Genomic DNA, 20,789 nt, shown 5'->3' with positions numbered 1-20,789 from the left:
GGATCGTGTCACATCCTCCTCGCTCCGTATCTGATCGGGAAATAAACAATCTCAAATATAAAAACATGCAGTAATAATTAACCGAGCAAGTGTCGGTCATACAGCGGCCGTTATCAACATGTCAGCACGTCCCTCCTGTCATGGAGACAGGAGGGACGCTTTTCTTTTCTTTTCAGCGCTTCATGCAAACGCCCCAGCGTGCACAGCCAGCGCTTTACTGCCCTGAAATAACGGCAGGAGGACACGAGGCCTAAGAATAGTGAAGATCTTCTCTTTGCTTTTCAAGCTGCTTTATGGACTCTAAGATATCATCTGGGTGGAGAGGCTTTAAAACAGTGTTCTCTGTTTGTGTTGAGTCCGGCGATATCTTCCTGATAAGAGTCAGAGTTTTTCTGTTGCTCCCGCCTCCTGAAAGCTTTTGATGTTTTCCTTTTCATTCTGTCCTCATTTCATCGGTCATGTTTCCCAGACACGCACGGCTCTATCTGCCTTTTGTTGTCGCTGGCTTTTCACCACCAGACGACAGATTGCATTTTGTTGAGTGCTGGTTCATCAGACGTTCATCGGCCTCACGCTGTCCTGCACATAAAAACACTAGAGAACACAAACACACACACACAGTGATTATCGCTCATGTTTCTTTGTTTCTCTTTTTCTCATGTGTTTGGCACCATTTTCATTTTTCTTTGTTGTTTTTTCATCTGATGTTTTGTTGACAGCTGAATGGCACCGGCAGGTTTCATGGCTTGGCCAGTTTGGATGATATAACTGCTATTATCAGCACCCCACCTTTAGGAGGATTCCAGGTAGCCACACCTATTCTTCAAATCTGATCTTCTAAAAAAACAAGTTCACTAACCAGAGGAGCAGAGGCAGTGAAGCACGCCGTGTTGTTAGAACTCGGGGCTTCAGCGCCGCTCTTCCTGCTCTGCGTTGTTTGCAACACGAGTCGCAGGTTTCATTGTTTGCACAGCAGAATAACCGCTAACATCAGATAGAGCGCTTTCTCTTTACAATCCATACACGATCGTATGTGGTGAGTGAAATAACAACGCTCATTGACCGTATATTAATATGGACAGTGCCTCCTTACGTTGTATGAAATGAAGCCAAAATATCCCCGGCGGGCGCTAATGTGTTGTGCTGGTGGAACTACGCAATTGATGGCAACATGCCAACCGAAGCACACGTTCAGCTTATTATGTAAAAAAAAAAAAAAAGAATCCACGGGTTGGTACGGCCTGAAGACAGAATAACTAACGTGGTCCAGAACGCCACAGGGAGCTACATCCGTCATTTTGGAATTTGCACGTTTAGTCAACTACAAAGTTAAATGTCATCACCCTCGCTCGTCGACTCCAGAATTACAAGTCGTTTTAACAAACAGTAATGTTTTTATAAGTCGGTCCAACCATCGTCTCGCTGTAGCTCTCCTCGCTCTGATGTAAACGAGCACAGTGAACAGTTAGCATCTCGTAGCAGCAGCATTGTTTGACAGTATTATGATCTAGAAATACAAAAAGGGTCTAAACTGTTAGTAGGCTGTGAGTTCAAACTGGAAGATTGGACCAAATATACGTAAGACAGGCGTGGGGATGTTAGCGTGCAGAGAGGACCAAACGGCTGGTTGTGCTAGCACGGCTAACGTTAGCCACATTCGGCTTGATTGTTTTCTTCCAATCAGACTCGTCTTGAGTTTAAATCACTGTTTAACCGAGTTGCCTAGAGACATCCCTAATGTCACCACCTGTCGATCACGATGTTACGGCCGTTTCTTTATACATCAAATAATTACTAAGACAAAACTACTCCGAGATACACGATCACTTAAATGAAAACTTTTACAACAGACTCCACCTTTCTATTTTAACTTGACTGCTATCATGAAGGGGGCAGGGTTTATGACCTGCAGCCTGTCAGCAGGGGGACTGCTACTTATTTTGGCTTCACTCACATTCAGCTGTTGCCCGTCCATTTGAATATACAGTCTGTGGTATTAGCTCAGATGATGAAAACATTGCTTCACATTGCTGCATCGTCTCATTGGACAGTTATCAGAACACTTACTGGTTGTGAGACCCTCAGATCATGTTTCCATGACTTTGTCTGATTAACTGGAGCACTAACTTAATTACTTTTTGCATCAGCTGCTTTGATTCACTCCTCTTTTATAATTGAACTGATTAACTGGTTACCATTTCATAACAAGGAGCTCTATTGGTGCTAACAGTCGGACTAACTGCTCGCCTGCTTCTCACTCACTCCTGCCTCGTCTCTAACCCCGCTGACTTCTCAATGAGCTCGTTTTTTAAAAGTGAACAGCACACTGAAGTGTCTTTGATGCTTTCAGGTTCAGAGTACCCAGCCACCGCCGGCAGAAGAGGAAGAGGATGCTGAGGAAGAGGAGACAGAAGAACTGGGACATGTGGACACATATGCCGAGTACAGACCTTCCAAATGTAGGCCACTCAGACTCAACATTCACTAAGTCATTCATCTCCCTAATATGGAAGGATGTATTCACATTCTGTTCTTTTCCTCTCCTCAGCCACCATAGGAATCTCTCATCCTGACATAGTGGTGGAGACAAACACGCTCTCCAGTGTCCCTCCTCCAGACATCACCTACACCTTGTCTATCCCCGAGTCGACCATTAACTGTGGCCACCTGTCTGCTCTGCAGCTGGAGGCCATCATCTACGCCTGCCAGGTAACGCTCACCAGCTCACACACACACACACACACACACACACACACACACACACACACACACACACACACACACACAGGACGCAGAGAGCTCTGTGAACGAGTTCTGTTGAAACACGCAGGGCATCTTTGTTCATGCCTTTTTCTTTCCCCATGCTCCCCCTCAGCAACACGAGGTCATCCTTCAGAACAACCAGAGGGCGGGCTTCCTGATCGGAGATGGGGCGGGGGTCGGAAAGGGGCGCACTGTGGCGGGTATCATCCTGGAGAACTACCTGAAGGGGAGGAAGAAATCACTGTGGTAAGAGAGATGATAGAGTATTAGAACCAGACTGTTCTGTCATTGGGTTTTCAATCATTTCTGTTTTGTTTTGGATCCCGTTGCATGCCAGGATATATTGAGCATGTACACGCTTGGTTATGCAGGAACCTTCTGACTGACTGTGTTTCCTGTTCCTGCCCTCAGGTTCAGCATATCCAATGACCTGAAATTTGATGCAGAGAGAGATCTCAAAGACATAGATGCACTGAATATTCCTGTGCATGCCTTAAACAAGGTGAGTCCAGATGGAGTCAAAAAGTTTTCATTTCCTCCTGTGACTGTGGGAGTGAGAGAGTCACTGTTCCCACAAGAATACCCCCGTTATTTATTTATATATATATATATATATCCCCTCTGTTTCAGATTAAGTATGGAGACACAGCTACCTCAGAAGGAGTCCTGTTTGCAACTTACTCCGCGCTGATTGGAGAGAGCCAGGCAGGAGGGCAGCACCGGACCAGAATCAAACAGATACTCGATTGGTGCAAGCCCGACTTTGACGGCGTCGTATCCTTTCACTCCAACTTCAGATTTGTGTTTTTTTATTTGATACACACACACACACACACACATACATCCAGTTTATAATTTCAGATTTTTTCAGAAGTTGGCTGTCAGTGTCTGCGGTTATTCGCCCTTGACCTTTCCCCACTTCAGATTATTTTCGATGAATGCCACAAAGCCAAGAATGCTACTTCTACAAAAATGGGCAAGGCGGTGCTTGACCTGCAAAACAAGCTGCCACGGGCCAGAGTGGTTTACGCCAGTGCCACAGGTAGGCCGACAAACAAACACACAGACTCAGAGTGAGTGAGTGAGTTACGCTCTGGGAAACGAGGACTCTCAAAATATTTATTCTCGCCTTCTCTTCTGCCCCCAGGTGCCTCTGAGCCAAAGAACATGATCTATATGAGCCGCCTGGGAATCTGGGGTGAGGGCACGCCCTTCAGAGCCTTCGAGGACTTCCTGCACGCCATCGAGAAAAGGTTAGAAGCGCGTCACTCTGGAGTGTTTTTCTTTTTCCATGCGCCTTTCAATGATGTGGATTTGATCTCCAGATCGCTGTGCTCACTGGAAAAATTCCTTCCTATCAGCTTGTGGTCGTGTCTGGTTGGACCTTGGTCGAGTTTTGTTGAATAATTTATAAACTGTTTGTAAACAGAGGTGTGGGTGCCATGGAGATCGTTGCCATGGACATGAAAGTAAGCGGGATGTACATTGCCAGGCAGCTGAGCTTCTCAGGGGTTTCTTTCCACATCGAGGAGATCGGACTGGACAGTGACTTTAAACTGGTCTACAACAAAGCTGCCAAACTGGTGAGTGTGGTCCGTCTCATGTGTATCACTGTGTGAGCTTTTAAAAAGTCACGTGACTGATCTGTAAACGTGTTGTCCATCCAGTGGGCGGAGGCGTTGCAGGTGTTCATGCGCGCGGCTGATGAGCTGGGCCTGGTCAGCAGGAAGTCTCTGTGGGGGCAGTTCTGGTCATCTCACCAGCGCTTCTTCAAATACCTCTGCATCGCCGCCAAGGTCCGCTGCCTGGTGGAGCTGGCCAAAAAAGAACTGGAAGCTGGAAAGGTGAGCACAAGCCTTCTGTGTGAACTCTGAGCTCTGGTTTAGTGTTTGATTCAGGGCTGGAGTTATTGAATCAGACTCCATGATAGAGTGTTTACCTCAGGCCTGTGTGGTCGCTGACATGTGTTTGAATCTCTCCTCCACAGTGCATCGTCATCGGACTGCAGTCTACAGGAGAATCTCGTACCAGAGAAGTCCTGGACGAGAACGACGGGCACCTGGACAGATTTGTTTCTGCTGCAGAGTGAGTTGAAATGAAGACACATGGAGTACATGTTGTTAGAATGGTAGAAACTAATCACTCAATGATAATAATAACTCAATCACTCTGTTCTTTACTGGTCACAGCGCTGTAAAGAACAGAGTGATTGACAGCTCTCTGATACCTTCTATACGGGTCTTGAAGGCTGACGAATGATTGGCCAATCAGGAGGCGAAGTCATCCTCACAAAACTTTCCATAATAAAGTTATAATATAATAATAAAATAACAGGCATTCAGAACATGCAGACTGGGTCTTCCACATTAAACCCGTCCGGTTGTTTGCAGCTATTTAATGAACAAAGAGCTTATTGTAGACAAACACGGAGGGTGGGGGTGGGGGGTTCAGGTGCTGAGGGCTTTGAACCCGTCTGACCTTAAACGTCTCACAGCACACATGCCTCAGTGTGTGATAGAGTAGAACACACACGAGGAGGAAAGAGGAAATTAAGCACAACAATTTGAATATCATTTACAAACAGTCTGTATTTGGCGATCATCATGTTAGCACCCATACAAAGACATACAAAAACAAAAACAAACAAATACCACCAAAAGTCGTCACCATGTGTACAACCTATCCCACCAGTTTTATTTGACATCATTTTGTTATTATACTGTCCCCATGTTTTTCTTTGTCCTGTTTGTTTCTGATTCATTCATTTTATTTACTGACCCTTTTCCTTTTGTTTTGTTTGTTTTTATCTCAATCTGCTTGCAAAACTATATCGTACCACAGTTAAGAAAAAAAAAAAAAGAACACACATGTTCAGCTGCCTGTCAGCACATGACGGTTATAATGTCAAAATCAGGAATGTATAGATGATGTTACAGCCACTGCTCCGTGTCGTCTTTGTTGCTTTACTGTCAGATTTAAAGATGTTTTTTTCTCTCTCTCTCTTTTGTTTAGGGGAGTTTTTCAGTCGCTTGTTACGAAACATTTCCCGTCAGAGAAACAGAGGAGAGAGAAGGCGCCGAGTAACAAGAGAAAACGTGAGTTCAAAGGTGATGTGGATGTTGCAGCGTGCATGTTGTTTACCCTGAATTCAACAGTAACGGGAGCGGGATGTCTGCTCGTATTTTTCAAATAGCAGTACTTGCATGTGTGTTGGGTTGTTTTCTTTGAGTGTGCAATAACGTGCAAAGTGCTCCTGAGCCGTACCTTTCTTGTTTCTAAAGTCTTTTTTTTTTTGGCTCACAATCAGGGAAGCCAAGAGGTCGCCAGACGAAGGTACCAAAGCACACCGTGGACAGCGGCGGCGTGATCAACATCAGCGATGACAGCAGTAGTGACTCCGATGGCATGGACACAGACTCCAACTCCTCCCCAGACTCCCTGCTGGACAACGATGATGTCATCTTTGTGAACCACACTAGCTGCCAGACGGGTAGGTTTCTGTTGTCTTTTGGGAGCGATAAATGACGATGTTTCATGATTTCCAGCTAAGTTCAGACTTTAAAGGTCACATATCCTCCTCCTCCTCTTCAGTGTAAATAAGTCTCAGAGCTCCTCAAAACATGTGTGTGAAGTTTCTTGTTCTAAATCCACTCTGATCCTGTATTTGATCATGTCTATAAACCCCTCTATTTCAGCCCTGCTCAGAACAGGCTGTTTCTGTGTCTGTACCTTTAAATATGTAAATGAGCTGTGTCTGACCACGCCCCCTCTCTGGAAGGGCTTGGGTGTCTCAGGCTTTCTCGCTCCATGTCCTATTGTTTACGGTGAGAAGGCAGACTCAGAGGGCAGAACAAACACCTAGCTGTGGGAGTGTCACCCACCTGGGGGAGGGGCTACTGCCCTTTGTGATGCCATAAAGGGAAAATCTCCAAACGGCCTGTTTGAGCACACATTTTCTGAAAAGTGGAGCAGGAAGAAGACGGAGAGGATGAACTTTTCTCATCATTGGGGGGTTTGTAGACTAGAGACACATGTTAGAGTTAGAGGAACATGGTGAAGTGGATTTTTACATCATATGTGACCTTTAATCAAACCGACTAGAAAGACAAGCTTCCGCTCAGCGGCCCTGTAGCTCCTGTTTCTTGTTATTTGAAGGTCAAACGGTCACTATTCCCTCTTCTTCCTGTTCACAGCCAGGATAGAAGAGATGAAGCAGGGCCTCCTCAACAAAATCGCCGTGCTGGGAAAAGAACTACCTCTTAACACCCTGGACGAGCTCATCGATAAGTTCGGAGGACCAGACAAAGTCTCCGAGGTACGGGGTTAAGACGAAACCAAGCAGTGAGATATCTGAGGTCAAACAGTGTTCTGCTTTAAAGTGATACAACGTGATGAATGTTGTTGTTTTTTTGCAGATGACTGGTCGTAAGGGGCGTGTGGTGCGGCGCCCTGACGGCAGTGTCCGATACGAGTCCCGCGCCGAGCAGGGTCTCACCATCGACCACATCAACATCAAGGAGAAAGATCGCTTCATGGGCGCAGAAAAGGTCCGACACTCAGATCAGATCCATATGTTTGCTTCTTTAACTCTGTTGCCATGTCCACTAACACTCCCTAACCTCTCCGCTCCAGTTCGTGGCCATCATCTCGGAGGCAGCCAGCTCGGGGATCTCCCTGCAGGCGGACAAACGGGTGAAGAACCAGAGACGACGGGTCCACATGACCTTGGAGCTGCCGTGGAGCGCAGACCGAGCCATTCAGCAGTTTGGTACGTCTGTTTTCTCACAACGAGGGGAGTCGAGACTCCGTCAGCTCGCTAACGTTAGTGTCCTGGAAAGAGCAGGAAGTCAGGTGGAGGGGGGGACAGGTGTGAATCAGAGCCTCAAAGGTCACCAGTGTTTGATCTGTCGCTCATATTGAGCACAAGGAATACCGTTAAAGGGATACTTCACCTGTTGAAACATGAATCTGTATTGACATTGGATCATATGTCGTAGAAATGTGAAATACATTTTGAAGTTGGTGCCTTCAGCACCCGGCGGTCCCAGCGGCCAAAACACAACACCGGCCTGTCGTCAGCAGCCGTCTCGACACTATATTTGTATTTTTTCGCCATTTTCAGCTTTCTCCATAGAGCCTGTTAGCATAGCTTCCAAGCAATATGGCGGACGTTAAGTTTCAATTCTGGGAGTGAGTTCCCACCCACTGATCTGTGATTGGTCTGTAGCTTCAGTGGTCGAAAATATGAGGAACTAGCGTTGTAGTTTCACCCCGCTAACCACAACAGCTTCCAGTGACGCAAAATGACGATATTTGCGTCACTGGAAGCTCCTTTTCAGACTTAGAAATACAAAGATTTCACATCTCAGGGGAAAATGTGGGGGGTATGCACGACCATTCAAAAATACTACCAGGTTTCTAATGATACGAAGATTAATGCAAATGGGTGAAGTATCCCTTTAAGAACAAATGTTCTGAAAGCACTTTATGAGTCCCTCTGGGGAGCGTTGTGTCTGAGCAGCTCGTACATATGAAACATGAAGACACAGAGACGTGCAGAAGAGCTCAGGCATAGACGAGGACCTAAAGGGAGACACCAGGGTTCAGCAGAGTGATTATTAATCAACCAGACCGGATAAAAACCACCAATAAGCTGCTCCGGGTCGCACAGGAACGTGAGCGCCTGCCCCACATTCTCAGTACCTGTAGGAACTCAGGTTGGGGTACCGGAGGGTTGCTTGTTCAAGGGTTGCTTGGACCGAGTTCTGGAAATTGTTCTGGTAGCTGGAGAGGTGCCAGTTCACTTCCTGAGCACTGCCGAGGTGCCCTGGAGAAAACAATGGATTTTAACAAAGTACACGTCCTCCGTCTCCTTTGAATCTCTTCCACTTTGAGTTTTATGACGTGTCATATTCTTCGTCCTTCAGGTCGCACCCATCGGTCCAATCAGGTGACGGCCCCGGAGTACATCTTCCTCATCTCGGAGTTGGCGGGGGAGAGACGTTTTGCCTCCATCGTGGCTAAAAGACTGGAGAGCCTGGTAAGTGTCTCATAGATGTGGACTGTAGACTGAGTGAATGTGTGAACGTGATCCTGGTCGAAGTGTTCCTCTGTAAACTGACGGGATCTCTACTTTGTTTATTGATTGTTGGTGCTGCGGCTCGCCAAGGACTCAAACATATGCATCCTCTCTTGCCCTCACCGCTTGTCCTTCCTGTTTTTCCCGGGGTATCTCCCCCCTCTCTCTGTTCTCCTTAACATCGATTTGTCTCCTCCAAACCTCGAGGGGTTCTGGGTCTTTCCCTCCTCCAGCTCAGCTGTGGAAAAATGTCTTTTAAGCAGAAAGAACAAGGAGCTCCTCTGGATGATTTATGAGTCGAGTCGTTTATTTTCCATCACTCTCATTAGTCTCAGTGCAGAGGGACACAGCACGGCCGCTCTTTTTGGGAAAAGGTCACTCAGTGGGACAGCACTTCCAGGAAGCCGTTCCTGTGTTCAGTGAATCTGTATCCATAAGAAGTCCTACTCAGTACCTCCCCGCTTGAACTCAACACCACACAAACCTACTCAGCCAATCATAACGACATTCATCTGAGGCGTCTCTTTGTTTTGGTATCTCAAGGCATCATTCTGTGAGGGCGGAGCTAAAGTAAAATTTTGTTTTTGTTGTTTTTAATTAACTTTTTGCTCGGGGCCCGACTGATATGGGAATTTTGGTGCCAATACCGATATCTTTCTTAGGTTGATGTTGGATCCGTAGAGATAGAGATGTATAGATAAACACATTTATTGTGTTGATCCCTCAGTTACCAAACTCTTGTGGAAAAGATTCATAAAGAAGACAAGATGGCCGCTCAGCTGGAGAGTAACTGAGCATGAACGTTCATCACTGCTCGACACTCTGCAGAGTGATGATGTTTGTTGTAATCCATATAGCGCCCTCTGCTGGTGACACAGAACTGCTAGTGTCATACAATGAAACTCAAATGAAATGTTTGACTCGTGAATAAATCTAGAATCTATAAATCTATATATAGTCACTGATATGCTGATATCGACCAACATTATCAGCCGGTCGTTTTATCGAACGGGCTGTACTTTTTGAGTTCTGAGTAACAAGACTTCTTGAATCCAAAAGTACTTTCACACTAAACTTGTGATATTCTGAGGCTGAGCGTCATGTGTGAACACAAACAGCTGAATGTTGATTGATATAAGATAAGATAATCCTTTATTTATTCCACAACGGGGAAATTTACAGTGTTACAGCAGCAAAGAGCAAAGATTGCAAACAAAAAGAGAACACAGTACAATTTAAATAAAAAAAGAAAACATTTAAATGTACAAAAAAAAGATAGAAACCACAATATAGATTAAAAATAGTAATTAGTCTCCTGCTGTGAGGTTGATGTGTGAACATTCAGATCAGGAGGATTTGTGACCTGCGGTGTGAAAGCGATGAGTCAGAAGTGTAGAAAAGCTGGAGTCCATATCAGTAATGATTCTGTGTGATCCACTTTGCAGGGCGCTCTAACGCACGGGGACCGGAGAGCCACAGAATCCAGAGACCTGAGCAAGTACAACTTTGAGAACAAGGTATGCCACGTTAAAGATTTCAGACTGTATCCTGTCCTTTCAGAGTCGGTGGTACATCTCAGGGGGTCTCTTGTCTGAAAGCGTCCTGTCCCCTCTCTTTTCAGTATGGTACCAAGGCTCTGGATAAGATCACCAAAGCAATCCTGGGCCACATAGAGAACAAGGTGCCCCCTCCCAAAGGCTACCCCGGGGGTGAAGCGCTGTTCTTCTCAGGTTTGTTCCAGCTGTTGTAACAGATCAGAAAACTGTTCAGCAGACTAGAGGAAGAGTGTGACAGTGAAATGTTCTCCCTGTGTTTCAGATATGAAGCACGGCATGATGAACGTGGGCATCTTCTGTCGGGAGTCTCGCTTTGGAATCAGTACTGAGAAAGGTACGAGGGGGGGGCAGGTCTTTGTACAGCTAGTAGACTTTATTATTAGCTTTACTATATTATTAACTACCAATCAGAACTAATGCAAAACTTAACTCTATAACAACTAAGGGTGTTAGTCTGTGGAACAACTCTGATGACGAGCTGAAAAAATGCAACACTATATTTAAACTAAAACTTCAGGAATCAAATATTGAATAGATATGAGCTGGAGCAGTGACTTTCTGTTTTTCTATTAGGTTATTTGATGGTCTTGGTTAATCTCTTCCCATTATTTTGTTTTATCTAGTCCAACATCATACACTGATTGATGAAAACATTTGTATTTTTCTGTGAATAATGCACAAAAATAAGAAGGGGTAGGACCAGAGAAGTTTTAACTTCTTCCTATCCCTTTTGAACATGAACTTTATTATTTTAGTTATTTATTTGTTGCTATGGATCCTGAGGATGTTTGTATTTTCTTAACATGTTCAATAAATTGACTAGTAAAAAAAATAAAAACATTCAGTACTCTGCTTTTTTTGTTTCCCAGACTGCAGCATCACCAAGTTCTTAAACCGCATCCTGGGCCTGGAGGTCCACAAGCAGAACTTTCTCTTCCAGTACTTCACCGACAACTTCGACTACCTGATCGAGAAGGACAAGAAGGAGGGCAAATACGACATGGGGATCCTCGGTAAGGGAGTCCAGTCTCACTCAGCTCCCTCAGTTTGGGATCCAGGACTTAAAGACGTTTAAGTCCCAAACAGGAACTTAATAAAAACATGTTTAGATTATTTACAAACGTTTCTGTATCTCTCTGTCAGAAAAGCTTTAATTGTGTCAGCTTTACAAAGTGCACTGGGTTCATGTTTTAAAACCTCCTGTTGTTGTGTGTCTCTCACAGACCTGGCCCCGGGTAACGATAAGATCTACGAGGAGAAACAGGAAAACTTCTTGACAGTTGGAAACCCTCAGGATGGACAGGTGGTTCTGTACAAGGTAGGAATGACCTCATCCAAGAAATGTCAACAAGTCACCTCATAGACATGAAACATGATGTATGTCAGTGTTTCCCACAGTACCACGCTGCACTCTGGAGCGCGGGGGGGAGTGGAGGGGTGGGGGCAAGTCATTGTGCACTCTGGAGCACTTGCATGAAGTGTTTGTGTGCTGAGAAGAAAAGCGCTGTACGTGCGTCCTGTCGCTATGACAACAGTCATGTTACATCATGTTTGATCATTTAGATTGTTTACTTCCTTCACTCTGAGCATCAAACAGAGGATGTTTGTGCTCTGACTTTATGTGGTCAGGGAGCGAGGACGATGTGGGTACAGATATGTAGCAGGAATATCTTACATTTTAAAAAAGAGCGTCAACAGCACCTTTCTAAAAAGTTACGATCTTCAACTCAAAGCGCTCTGTTCTACACAACCTGCCCCCCCCCCCCCCCCCCCCCCCTGCAGGGTATCCTACATTTGACATTTCAAAGTTGGCAGCAGAATGCTGCACGGCAGCTAGGACCAGTTTAGCGTGTCTGGTGCCTGAGTGTTAAACTCTCTGTGAATCTTTGTGTCCCTGCAGATCAGTGTGGACCGAGGGATGCCCTGGGAGGAGGCTTACAACAGGTCACTGCAGCTCAGCGGTCCTGATGAGGGCTTCTACCTGTCCCTGAAGGTGAGTCCATGTTACTGAGAAGAGGGACTGAATATGTTTAAATCCATGACAGCAGCTGTTAGCTTAACAACAGGTTAATGATCATCCCTCTCTGTGTGCCGTCTCCTCAGCTGCGAGGTAATCACCCCTGTGTGCTGCTCGCTGAACAAGGACGAGGCAAGAACCTCATCGTCTACAAGCCCAACATCGGCAAGCAGACGCACCCCGAGAGCCTGGACAACCTGCAGCTACGTTACCGCAAGGTAGGGAGCAGTGAGACGCAGTCCATGGATACGTCTGGATGATTATCGTTTTTAATACATCTGTGTCTGTAAGATGGATAAGTTCTGAAGGGAAATACAGGAGAAACATCTTTCATCTTATCAATCAATCTTTATTTCTATAGCACATTTAAAACAACCTTGATTGACCAAAGTGCTTTACAAAAACACAATGTAAAAACAACAAGTAAGACAACAAGAAACACAATAAAAACACAATAAATAGGAGCATGAATAAAAATGTCAAAATGTCAAGCTCAAATTGTATTAAAAGCCAGAGCAAAGAGGTGACTTTTCAGGTTTATGATTTTACATTATCAAAATGAGAAGGTCCTGTGTAGAGAAGCGGCTCCTGATCGAGTGAGATCAGGACCTCGCTGTCTGGTGCATACATAGCTGTTTGATGCCCCCTTGTGGTCATTTAAGAGTACTGAGCCAGGACACTTTGGTCTAAAGGTGAACGTTGTGACACAGAATCCTAAACTCATGAACACAAACAACCATGATGATTGAAAGGCATTAGTTTGAAAATGATGCTGAATCTGTTTCCTAACATAAACAAACATATGTTGACAATAAGAGACTGGATATGAGTTTCCCTGAAGGTGGTGTTTGTACAGCTGTGTAACGTCAAACTGTGGACATGTTGAATTGGATGCTGATTGAGCTGCTGTTTGTTCCAGGTGACTCCAGAGGAAGCTAAGGACAGCTGGGAGAACCAGTTCACCTTCTCCTTCAAGAAGTGTAGCCATGCCAACTGGTAAGTACCAATCCACAGCGGCCTGTGGGATTAATGGCTAAATGCATTCAGTCAGGCTGCTGCTTATTAAGCTGGTTTTAAGGTCAGCTGTGATTCTCGAGGGATTTGCAGATCACCTGAGAACTAGTCATGAAGTAATAAACTGGCACGTCTCACATGTGACACTCTTTACTCAGCAGCCTCTACCATCAGTGTGTGAATGTGTATGAATGGATGAGTTAATACTGATGGACTCTTTACTCAGCAGCCTCTACCATCAGTGTATGAATGTGTGTGAATGGATGAGTTAATACTGATGGAATCTTTACTCAGCAGCCTCTACCATCAGTGTGTGAATGGATGAGTTAATACTGATGGACTCTTTACTCAGCAGCCTCTACCATCAGTGTGTGAATGTGTATGAATGGATGAGTTAATACTGTTTTCTGGTGCTGAGTGACACGTTTGATATTTTCTCCTTCCTGCAGGAATGGGAAATGCAAGAAAATCGAGGAAGGCCAGGAGTGTCTGCAGGGCATGCGCATCCGTCAGTACCACATGTTGTGTGGCGCTCTGCTGCGCGTGTGGAAGCGTGTCTCTGACGTGGTGTCTGACATCACCAGCTCCAGCATCCTGCAGATTGTCCGACTAAAAACCAAGCAGCATAACAAGCAAGTCGGTGAGTTACACCCCTCTTTTGGTTTTCAGAATGCCACTCACACTACACTGTTGACAATGATGTCATCAGCCAGCTGTATTCAGGGTTGTTGTTATGGTAACAGGGGATCAGATCATGTGATGTTTTGTTTAAATGAATGTGTTAAAGACTGAATATTAAGCTCACTGTGTCTTGGTTGTGTTCCTCATCACACCCAGGTATCAAGATCCCGGAGAACTGTGTTGCCCGCGTGCGCGAGGAGCTGCTGCAGATGGACGAGGAGGTGAAGAAGAGACGGAAGGAGAGAGAGCAGCAGGCCGTGGAGCAGCGGCTGGCCGAGGAGCGCATGCGCAAAATGGAGCAGGAGAACAAACACCTCCTCGCAAATCTGTTCAACCAGAAGCCCATGCTCAACCAGTCCCTGGCCCAGTCTCTGGCCCAGAATCAGATCAAACAGAAACTGAACCAAAACGCTCTCCAGAGGTCGCAACCCGGGAACATCGCTCAGCAGCTGCAGAGACTACAAGCCCAAAAACAGTCCTTACAGCAGCCCTCCCAGAACTCAGCCCTGCAGAACTTACAGAGAAATCCCAGCCAATCCCAGCAAAGAACCCACAACAGCTGGTCCAAAACGTCCACCAGCTCCAGGACCCACCAGGGGCCCCTTCCCAACATGGTCAGTCTCGGCTCCCAGTTTTACTCGCAGCCCTTTCTTCCCTCATTCTCCCAGCTGAAGAAACCATCTCTTCCACTCCATCAGACCACTCTGCCTCCCAACGTGTCCTCCAAGAATCCCCTGGACGAGATCCTGGACCTGACTGTGTGTTCAACGCCTTCCCCCTCCCCGGACACCACGGAGGGGGGGCTGAATCTGGACGGTCTGACGGGACACTCTGCTGGATTTGGAGATGACTTTAATCTGGAGTCTCTGATCTCTCACACTGCATCGAGCGCCCAGCACACTGCACAAATACAGACGCCTCTTTTGCTGCAGCAGCAGCAGCACCTGCAGGCGACGCAGCAGAACCACAACCTGCTGGCTAACAACCACCACCAAGACTTGTTAGATTTTCTAGACCTGCCCATCTCTCCCCAGATGCCCACACAGAAAGCCAGCCCTTCCTCCTCTACCTCCTCGTGCTCCTCCTCCACCTCTTCTGTGTCCAACAACATGGCGCCCCACGCCTCGGCCGGCCTCATGCCCGCGTCCGGTCTCCTCCCCACATCGCCCTCCTCCTCGTCCCTCTTCTCCAGCCCGTCCTCGTCCTCCTCTCTGTTTTCCAACTCCTCCTCTCGCTTCTCCTCCCTTTATCTCCACCCGCAGTCGGATTCTATACCCAATGGCCACTGCAGCTCTGCGGCTCTGGACGTCCGCGAGGCTCTGAACAGCATGCTGCAGAACGGGCCGGACCGCAAGTCTGTCATCAAGTACCGGCCGCAAGACTGAGAGCTGAGAACAGCGTGTGCTCGTTTAGTCCTTTAAAGCAGATAGTCTCCTAGCTGCTGCTGCCCCCCCCCCCCCCCTCAGGGCCTATAGTCACGTCACTGCCTGTCTGCTCACCCTTCTCTCTGTCCACCTGTAGTGTTTACCTGCTCGAGGCCGCTCAGGTGACGGCGGGCTCCATATCCGATCTCTGCACCAAAGTGTGTCCTCCGCAGTGAAAGGCAGCTGTTTGAAATCAAAGACCATGTGAGAACTGTATTTTATGGAGCTGTCGCAAAACAAAACGGCTCATCACACCGAGGTGTGGGAAATCTTTTAATAAAAACCCTCCGCTGCTGATTTTACGAGGTATGATTGGTGAAGCTGCTGGAAGCTCTAAATGCCTTTCACCAGTTTGAAACCACATCTGTAGACTTTTGCTTTACTGTTACTTTTTGCTTCAGGACGTTGCGTGTTTGACTTAAAAACGAGGCCGTATGCAAGGCGTTGGTCAGAGAGTCGAGAAGAGAGAAGCCCATTGGATCTGTCGCTGGTTAGCCGTGAAATGCCTCCGTTTTTCCTTGCGTTCTTCTTCATGCTCCCTCGTGTTTCTCTCCCTGCTTGTATGAACACTAGAGTGAGGATGAAGGGAGAAAGTCTGCTGTTGCAAACAGTGCCTTTTGGAGAAATCTATAAATGCAGTCTTTAAGAATCCATGTAGCCTAATGTATAGATTTGTACTCTTTAGCATTGGTTTTAATTTAAATATGGTATATTTGTATTTAACTCTTCGTCCCCCCTCCGTCGGGTCGCTCGCTCGCTCGGTCGGCGGTCGTGGTCACACGATGCTCTTGATGTGCTTCAGGAAGAAGCCTCCATCAGCCTGTGTCCTCGTCTGACTGTCTGAGCTTGTGTGTGTGTGTGTGTGTGTGTGTGTGTGTGTGTGTGTGTGTGTGTGTGTGTGTGTGTGTGTGTGTGTGTGTGTGTGTGTGTGTGTGTGTGTGTGTGTGTGTGTGTGTGTGTGTGTGTGTGTGTGTGTGTGTGTGTGTGTGTGTGTGTGTGTGTGTGTGTGTGTGTGTGTGTGTGTGTGTGTGTGTGTGTGTGTCCCCTTTTCCCGTCAATTCAGAGTATGGCTCGGATTAAAAATGGTGTCCAAATATTTTATCTCTCATTTTTTATAAAGCTGACGATAACTTTTATTGATGTGACTCCTGGTCTGATTAGATTTTTGAATTTCTCAGGAAAGTCTCCAAATGCGTTGTTGTGTTCTTTCTTTTGTCTTTGTGTGATTTTTGACCAGCGAAAACATTTCTTTGAGGTCTTCAATCACAAAGACAGTCGACGTTTGAATCGCCCTGACATCTGGAGAGAAGACGCTGTTTCTCCTCTCAGACGTCGAGGCGTTCAGAGCTTCAGAAACTACGTGGAGACTCGTAATCGATTCACTGTGTGAGGTAGTTCACCTGTGAGCGACGGGCGGTGTGTGTGTGTGTGTGTGTGTGTGTGTGTGTGTGTGTGTGTGTGTGTGTGTGTGTGTGTGTGTGTGTGTGTGTGTGTGTGTGTGTGTGTGTGTGTGTGTGTGTGTGTGTGTGTGTGTGTGTGTGTGTGTGTGTGTGTGTGTGTGTGTGTGTGTGTGTGTGTGTGTGGACGCGCTGGTGTTGGTTGACCACAAACTGCCGGGACACGTTCAAGTGATGACAAAGCAATAAAAAGCCGATTGTACATGAGTTGTGATCCTTAAAGATGCATCAGTACTGTTTACGTTCCGCCTGTGCACGGTGCGAACCCGCTCTCTGTCGCGCTTCATCGTCCTTCAGTCAACGTGCATCTGTACAGGAAGCGTCGCGCCATGAACGCCGCCGCGCAGTCGTGATGTTTTGAAAATACTTGTTATTTATATTTAAGGGATATTTAGATTGAACATATGTTATCGTGCTCGTTAGAATAGTTAAGATGTTTTTGGTCAGGGAAGTTTCTAGTTTTCAAAAGAACATTATTATAAAAAACAAATTCTATTCTACAACCTGCCACCAAATCACATTGCACTGTTCCGTACCGCTGTGCAGCGCCCGGCGTGTTCTCTGCGCCGCGTTTTTGTCCACTCGTCTCTCTGACTTGTGAACCTTCAGTTTGCAGAGAGATAACCAAAGTGATCCACGGACACCCCCCGAAGGTCGCGCGGGCTCGAAGATATCCGAACTTTACTCAATCTCAGGAAGACATGGAGGAGGTGTGGGGGGGCGGGGGGCGTGCACGCAGAACGCCATCACTTCCCCTTGTACCCGTGGTGAAAGGAAACCCATACATGTGCTCTTTCTTTCTCTGCTCTGTGCTGTGACTCTTGCTGTATTTCTGTTTTTAGACTAACTGTGATGGCGTCGTCGTTTATCCGTGTGTGAACGTCCGTGATTCAACATGTTTTTATGCCTTCTTAGGGCAAAGATCAAAGCGGCGTCCTCGTTTCTGTGGACGCCTTTTTATTCTTTCTGTTGTCGTGACGACAGACGTCTCGATTTGATTTGCACCTAAAGGTTCATTCTGACGGGCGCAGTGGGTCTGTCCTCGCCCCTCATTGGATAACGCTCTCTCTGACAGCAAACACAGATTATTCTTCTTGCTTCCCTCTTTACGCTTTAATATTCCACGTCAGGCACATTCCCACTCGCCAGTCTGTGTCACCCCACAACACGAGGGGGGGCAGAGCTCGGACCCCTCGGACCTTTAGGAAGCTTCTTTGATATCTTTTATCGGTGTAGTTCGACCTTTCCTCGTTTCTTCTCAGTTTGCACTAAGAACGGCATGATCACGTGACTGTGTCCTCGTTGGTTCTGATTGGGCGTCATGACTTTGGTTGTTGTTTCTTCTTCGTCGGTCGTTTTCGGTGTATACTGTAACCATTTCTCTCCTCTCTCCACCTTTTCATTATTCTCTGTTATCAATGTTAGTATCACTCAAATAATTTATTGTTAACACAAAAAATGAGACAAAAAAACATGCTACTGATTGTATGTATTTTTAAACAAAGCCTATTTTTTCTGTAAAAAAAAACAACAAAAACAAGAAACTGTGTTCAGCACTTTTATTCTGGGTTGTGCTTTTTTGTTTTCTATATATTTATAATTTAGATCCAAATGTATATATTGTAAAATTTGTGCCTTTCGACTAATTCTTAAAAAACAAAAAAAAAAAAAGGTTTTCTACTCATTTAAGGAAGGACTATATGAAACATGCAATCTTAACTTTGTAAACAAATAAAAACTTCAAGGTTGCTGAAACGGACTCTTTTGTTCATCCCGCAGCGTCATCAACCATTGATGTACAGAAACGTCACAATGAAGAGATGAAGCGTTTCGGCTCAAGTCACACAAAGTTCACCCACAACATAAATAAATACTGACTGTTTACTGCATCATATTAAACACAGGGACCAATCACAAGAGAGTGGGCGGGACATAACGTTGGGAAGGTATTAACTCATCCATTCATACACATTCACACAGTGATGGTAGAGGCTGCTGAGTAAAGGGTCCATCAGTATTAACTCATCCATTCATACACATTCACACGCTGATGGTAGAGGCTGCTGTGTAAAGAGTCCATCAGTATTAACTCATCCATTCATACACATTCACACGCTGACGGTAGAGGCTGCTGAGTAAAGAGTCCATCAGTATTAACTCATCCATTCATACACATTCACACACTGATGGTAGAGGCCGCTGAGTAAAGAGCCCATCAGTATTAACTCATCCATTCATACACATTCACACACTGATGGTAGAGGCCGCTGAGTAAAGAGCCCATCAGTATTAACTCATCCATTCATACACATTCACACACTGATGGTAGAGGCCGCTGAGTAAAGAGTCCATCAGTATTAACTCATCCATTCATACACATTCACACACTGATGGTAGAGGCTGCTGAGTAAAGAGTCCATCAGTATTAACTCATCCATTCATACACATTCACACACTGATGGTAGAGGCTGCTGAGTAAAGAGTCCATCAGTATTAACTCATCCATTCATACACATTCACACACTGATGGTAGAGGCTGCTGAGTAAAGAGTCCATCAGTATTAACTCATCCATTCATACACATTCACACAGTGATGGTAGAGGCTGCTGTGTAAAGAGTCCATCAGTATTAACTCATCCATTCATACACATTCACACAGTGATGGTAGAGGCTGCTGAGTAAAGAGTCCATCAGTATTAACTCATCCATTCATAAACATTGGGGCAGCAGTAGCTCAGTCTGTAGGGACTTGGGGTTAAGTGTCTTACCCGAGGACACACTCTGACGTGTGGCAGCAGCAGCTGGAGATCCATCTGGTTGAGAGACGACGACTCTACCGCTGAGCCACACATGATGATGATGGATACTTTATTAACCCTTTGCAGGAAATGACGCCGTCACAGCAGTGACCACACAAACTGAAAAGTAGGCACAAAAAAACATTGTAGAATGAACAAATGAAATCGATTTAAAAACATCAACACATGAAACATGATCTAGTCTGAATCTAAAGATTGAAGATGATGTAACAGAGACATTTTGGGGGCTGAGTTTAGATGGATGAGGATTAACTAGAAAACTCTACATGTATTTTCTTACATATTTATATAGATTCATATTTATTTACTTTATTTATAGAACATTTTTCAAAAGCTTTACAATGACAGCAACAATAAACCAAACATGGACTTTATATTCACAGTGCAGGACGTCTTAATGTCCTTTAACATATTTATTATATTTATATTGATAATATTTACATATTATGTCTCCTTCCCTGATTTCTGACAAGATCCACTTCCTATCTCTAAATAGATTCATAAAAATCCAGAAAAGTACAATTAAAATGGAACTGAAATCAGGAAGCTATCACTGGTCACTAACTCAGATCAGCTGACCTCCTCCACAAGTCTTTGAGAAATGTTCTGCCTTATTTTGTAAAAAAAAAGCTGCACATCTCTCCAGAGGTCAAAGTTCAAAGGTTGCCCAGCTCTACTTTTATTTACATTCACCTGGCAGCCAACAATCACAGAAGCTACAGTCTAAGACAAGAAACTGGAAAATCAAGTTTATTGGTTTCACATCAGTCTCAAGAATTCTAAAAAAAATGAGATTGCTGCCACTGAGATTTCAAAGTAAACATTTAAAATAAATAATAAAGTCTAATTCAGACTGTGACGTAATTAAACTCACGTCACGTGTCGTATTTCGTTTAATTCAAATTAATTTAATCGAAAATAAAGGATATATGCCTCAGCCAACACTAGGGGGCGGCTTTTCTTCATTTTCTATCAGCA

At 45.4% G+C, this 20,789-nt stretch overlaps 1 protein-coding gene across 5 annotated transcripts in view; it reads left to right on the top strand.

Moving 5' to 3' along the window:
• The window catches only part of sbno2b (strawberry notch homolog 2b), a 64,858-nt gene extending 46,112 nt beyond the window's left edge, over positions 1-18,746 (top strand). For 3 of the 5 annotated variants that reach the window (XM_061034827.1, XM_061034830.1, XM_061034831.1), the window contains 27 exons: positions 720-806; positions 2,351-2,459; positions 2,549-2,709; positions 2,876-3,009; positions 3,175-3,265; positions 3,394-3,537; positions 3,688-3,805; positions 3,911-4,016; positions 4,193-4,346; positions 4,431-4,607; positions 4,751-4,848; positions 5,776-5,870; positions 6,071-6,253; positions 6,957-7,078; positions 7,179-7,310; positions 7,396-7,531; positions 8,691-8,803; positions 10,288-10,359; positions 10,464-10,572; positions 10,661-10,732; positions 11,268-11,411; positions 11,622-11,716; positions 12,299-12,391; positions 12,502-12,633; positions 13,335-13,411; positions 13,879-14,069; positions 14,267-18,746. In XM_061034827.1, coding sequence (XP_060890810.1) covers positions 720-806; positions 2,351-2,459; positions 2,549-2,709; positions 2,876-3,009; positions 3,175-3,265; positions 3,394-3,537; positions 3,688-3,805; positions 3,911-4,016; positions 4,193-4,346; positions 4,431-4,607; positions 4,751-4,848; positions 5,776-5,870; positions 6,071-6,253; positions 6,957-7,078; positions 7,179-7,310; positions 7,396-7,531; positions 8,691-8,803; positions 10,288-10,359; positions 10,464-10,572; positions 10,661-10,732; positions 11,268-11,411; positions 11,622-11,716; positions 12,299-12,391; positions 12,502-12,633; positions 13,335-13,411; positions 13,879-14,069; positions 14,267-15,495 — 4,374 coding nt within the window. In that variant the 3' untranslated portion in view covers positions 15,496-18,746. The remainder of the gene's footprint in view (positions 1-719; positions 807-2,350; positions 2,460-2,548; positions 2,710-2,875; positions 3,010-3,174; positions 3,266-3,393; positions 3,538-3,687; positions 3,806-3,910; positions 4,017-4,192; positions 4,347-4,430; positions 4,608-4,750; positions 4,849-5,775; positions 5,871-6,070; positions 6,254-6,956; positions 7,079-7,178; positions 7,311-7,395; positions 7,532-8,690; positions 8,804-10,287; positions 10,360-10,463; positions 10,573-10,660; positions 10,733-11,267; positions 11,412-11,621; positions 11,717-12,298; positions 12,392-12,501; positions 12,634-13,334; positions 13,412-13,878; positions 14,070-14,266) is intronic. The other 2 variants (XM_061034828.1, XM_061034829.1) reach the window with 2 other exon arrangements.
• The last annotated feature ends 2,043 nt before the right edge of the window (positions 18,747-20,789 follow it).

Source organism: Labrus mixtus, chromosome 3 (assembly GCF_963584025.1).
Source record: "Labrus mixtus chromosome 3, fLabMix1.1, whole genome shotgun sequence".
In the NCBI taxonomy this organism is placed as follows: domain Eukaryota; kingdom Metazoa; phylum Chordata; class Actinopteri; order Labriformes; family Labridae; genus Labrus; species Labrus mixtus.
The sequence above is the reverse complement of the archived record's forward strand: the minus strand, read 5'-3'. Positions and strand labels throughout refer to the sequence as shown.